Source organism: Solanum dulcamara, chromosome 11 (genome assembly GCF_947179165.1).
Source record: "Solanum dulcamara chromosome 11, daSolDulc1.2, whole genome shotgun sequence".
Taxonomy (NCBI): Eukaryota; Viridiplantae; Streptophyta; class Magnoliopsida; order Solanales; family Solanaceae; genus Solanum; species Solanum dulcamara.
Genome location: NC_077247.1, coordinates 47,030,991 through 47,034,429, shown reverse-complemented (window position 1 = coordinate 47,034,429; position 3,439 = coordinate 47,030,991). Strand labels below are relative to the sequence as shown.

At 33.5% G+C, this 3,439-nt stretch overlaps 1 protein-coding gene across 1 annotated transcript; it reads left to right on the top strand.

Annotated features, from left to right (window-relative positions):
• Positions 1 to 1,156: 1,156 nt before the first annotated feature.
• On the top strand, positions 1,157 to 3,439 carry LOC129874389 (WUSCHEL-related homeobox 9-like). The gene is made up of 4 exons (XM_055949672.1): positions 1,157 to 1,348; positions 1,455 to 2,156; positions 2,920 to 3,186; positions 3,279 to 3,439. Exons 1-3 carry the CDS (start codon positions 1,225 to 1,227, stop codon positions 3,165 to 3,167), a joined length of 1,074 nt encoding a protein of 357 aa, XP_055805647.1. The 5' UTR covers positions 1,157 to 1,224; the 3' UTR covers positions 3,168 to 3,186; positions 3,279 to 3,439.

Genomic DNA, 3,439 nt, shown 5'->3' with positions numbered 1-3,439 from the left:
TTTGTAAATGTCGCTAAAGCCTATAGCGACATTGAATCTAATAATAATTAACTAATGCCAGTAAATGTTTTAGCACTCTTTGTTAATTTGTATATTTATTGTCACTAAAAGTTATTTTTGTCGTAGTGATTTTTATACGCATAATATACATGTTCAATATATAAATGTTATATATTTCAATCATATTGATAAATTAGTTTGGCTGAATGATAAATTTTTTTCAAAAATATATTCTAAATGAGAATGAAATGGAAAGAAGAAATAACTTTTTGTTTCCTTCATTTAAGCAAAAAATCTTGAAATGTGTTTGTAGTAATAAAATGACCCTCGAGTCAATCCAATACTTCCCTTTCTTTGGCCAAAACATTCAAATCTACAAAGAGCAATTACTTCTCTTCCACCGTTTTCTATTCAAATCCTACAATTACATTATCTTGACTTTCAAAACCTTTTCTTCACCCCACCCCTTCAAACACCCACCCCCCAATCCCCTCTTGCTTTTCTCCCTTATTTATTCCAGCTGCAACAACCCCTTTCCATTAGAATAATCCACACCTTTCCACCTCTCTCCATTAATACTCCTTTCTTCATATATACAAACCCCAAAGTTACAACAAAAAAACCATCAAAACTCAAAAATATGTAAAACAAAGAGACAATCTCATCAGACTTCTGAAGCAATTAAACCCTATAAATTTTATTTTTCTTCTCTCTCTTTCTTTCTTTATATCTAGTACAATTATATTACTTTTTATTTTATTTGTTTTGCATTAAGAGCTTTCACTGTCTTCACTCTGATGAAGATTCTAATATAAGCCCCATCATGTGCTTCTTTCAATGTTCTCTTTGCTTTCTCTTCCAATTGAACTAATTGGGCTTTTTGTTACATTGAGTAGTGAACAAGTATTTTCAGTCTGAAAATATATAGTTTTGTAAAACAAGTTATAAGGGTATGGGCCTTGTACTAGATCTCTCTATCTTTTTCACTTTACATTTAATTTGATTTCTATTTTTGTTTATCATTTAACAGGTGATTCTTGTTTTGGGTTTTGTCTTTTTTATTTCTCCAGTTTGCTTTTTTTTTTTTTAAGTAGGTATGGAGGCTATATAAGAAGAGTGTTAGGGTTGCCTATAGGCTACAAAAGATCCAAAGCTAAAGAGTGTTTATTTTTCTTTATATTTCATCATCTTTCCTCTAGCTAGAGTCTCAATTAATCATCAAATATGGCTTCATCAAATAGACACTGGCCTAGCATGTTTAAGTCCAAACCTTGCAATTCTCATCACCATCAATGGCAACATGACATCAACTCTTCTCTTATTCAACAAAGACCCCCATGCAATCCAGGTATATATATATATGATTCAAGAAAATTGTTGCACATTTTCTCTATGTTTACATTTTCTTTACTAATGTGGTGTGGTTTATTTTTTATATTTTTTTTGACGATTAGAAGAACGAAGTCCTGAGCCAAAACCAAGATGGAATCCAAGGCCAGAGCAAATTCGGATACTGGAAGCAATTTTCAATTCAGGAATGGTGAATCCTCCGAGGGATGAGATAAGGAAAATCCGAGGTAAACTTCAAGAATATGGACAAGTTGGTGATGCTAATGTGTTTTACTGGTTTCAAAACAGGAAATCAAGAAGCAAACACAAACAGCGTCACTTACAAGCTAAAGCTCAACAACAACAAAATAATTCTTCTCATCAACCTATTATTACTTCATCTTCATCATCTTCTGATAAATCCTCACCGAATTCATTGTCTTTCTCAATTGGTTCGTCGAATGTGATGGACTTACTGAATTCTCCTACTTCTTCAGTGAACCAACAAAACTATAACGAGTTCTTGTCTAATGAACAACCTTTATTTTTCACGGTTCAACCACCACCACCAGTGCCAAATCATGATCATTCTGCGTTGACACAAGGGTTTTGCTTCCCTGATTCAACTAGCTTTTCTCACTCTTCTTCTTCTTCGTCTTCTGGACTTTTTCTCAGTGAATGGATGGGGATAAGTCAAACACCTAATAGTTCAAAGAAAGTTGAAAATGAGAAAATGAATTTACAGTCACAGCTCATGAGTTACACTGTTACTTCAACTGTTTCTCCTCTTGCTACTTCCACTATTCCAACCATCGGTCACATTCAAGGTAACCCTTTTACTCCGTCTCAGTCTATTTCATTTTATATGACTTTTTTTTTCTCTTATAATATTTGGAAAATGATCAAGTTTTAAGGATACTTTTCATATGTGTTTAAATCTGCGTTCAGTCTAACACTGTCATATAAATTGAAACGGTGAAAAAAGTAGCATTTTATTTAGTTTTGTATATATGTCTAGTGAGTAGAGTAGGGGAGGACATTTGAGTAACTGAAGTGTTATATTCTTTACTTGTATATGGTGGGCTACTCAGTCCAAATAATGCCATTTCTAGTATGAATGTGCACTTTAACATTTTTTTCCTTTTAACTTCATGACAAAAGAGAAGATATATAAAGTCTTTAAAGTTGAAAGCCACTCTTTTTTTTTTTTTGGCCCTGGACTGAGAATGAGAATAAATGTTTGTATCTATTCATACGAAATTTAAGCATAATAAGTAAAAGCTTCTACTGGCATTTCATGGAAGTGATTGATGCTGGCTAGGCCTGTTCACTTTTTACACAGTGTTTTTCTACAAGGCCAAAAAAGTAGTACTCCATTTTACACTTTCTCATACGTTATGTTTTTTTGTATAGATAAGACAAGGTTAGATTTGTCCTTTGGCCCCCGAATTTCTGATTTCTTGTCTAATTTTTTTTGTGACCAAACGTTCGCATGGATGGATCATGAGGAGTTATATACACATTAATATTTGACTACTGCATTGGTTCCATTTATCTCATGATTGTGTACTCATGTACGTGTGGTTGCAGGGGTTGCCGTGGACCCAAATAATGTGGGTCCCACGAAATCGACCGTGTTTATCAATGACGTTGCTTTTGAGGTTGGGATAGGACCGTTCAACGTGAGGGAAGTGTTCGGTGAAGATGCAGTGCTCATTCATTCATCTGGTGAACCGCTCATTACTAATGAATGGGGTATCACCATTCAGCCACTGCAGCATGGTGCATTCTACTACTTGCTTCGCACGTCAAGTATTCCATCCACTCATCATATGTAACGAAGACATAATTGATTTGGTACCTATTTCAAATTATTAAATTTTTTACATTTGTACATTATAAGACCTTTCTTGGAAATTCATTTTTAAAAAAATTATATTTGATTGCAGATTTGTTGATGTTGAAGAAGAAATGGGTAACTATGCCAGTTTGCTGTTGTGTTTTGTTTCATTGTCTCCTTGAAGAAAACAAGAAGGAGGGCTTTTAATTAATTAGTTACTTTTAATTTGGAATAGTGTTAGTAATTAATTAGTACTAGTATGTTACTTGA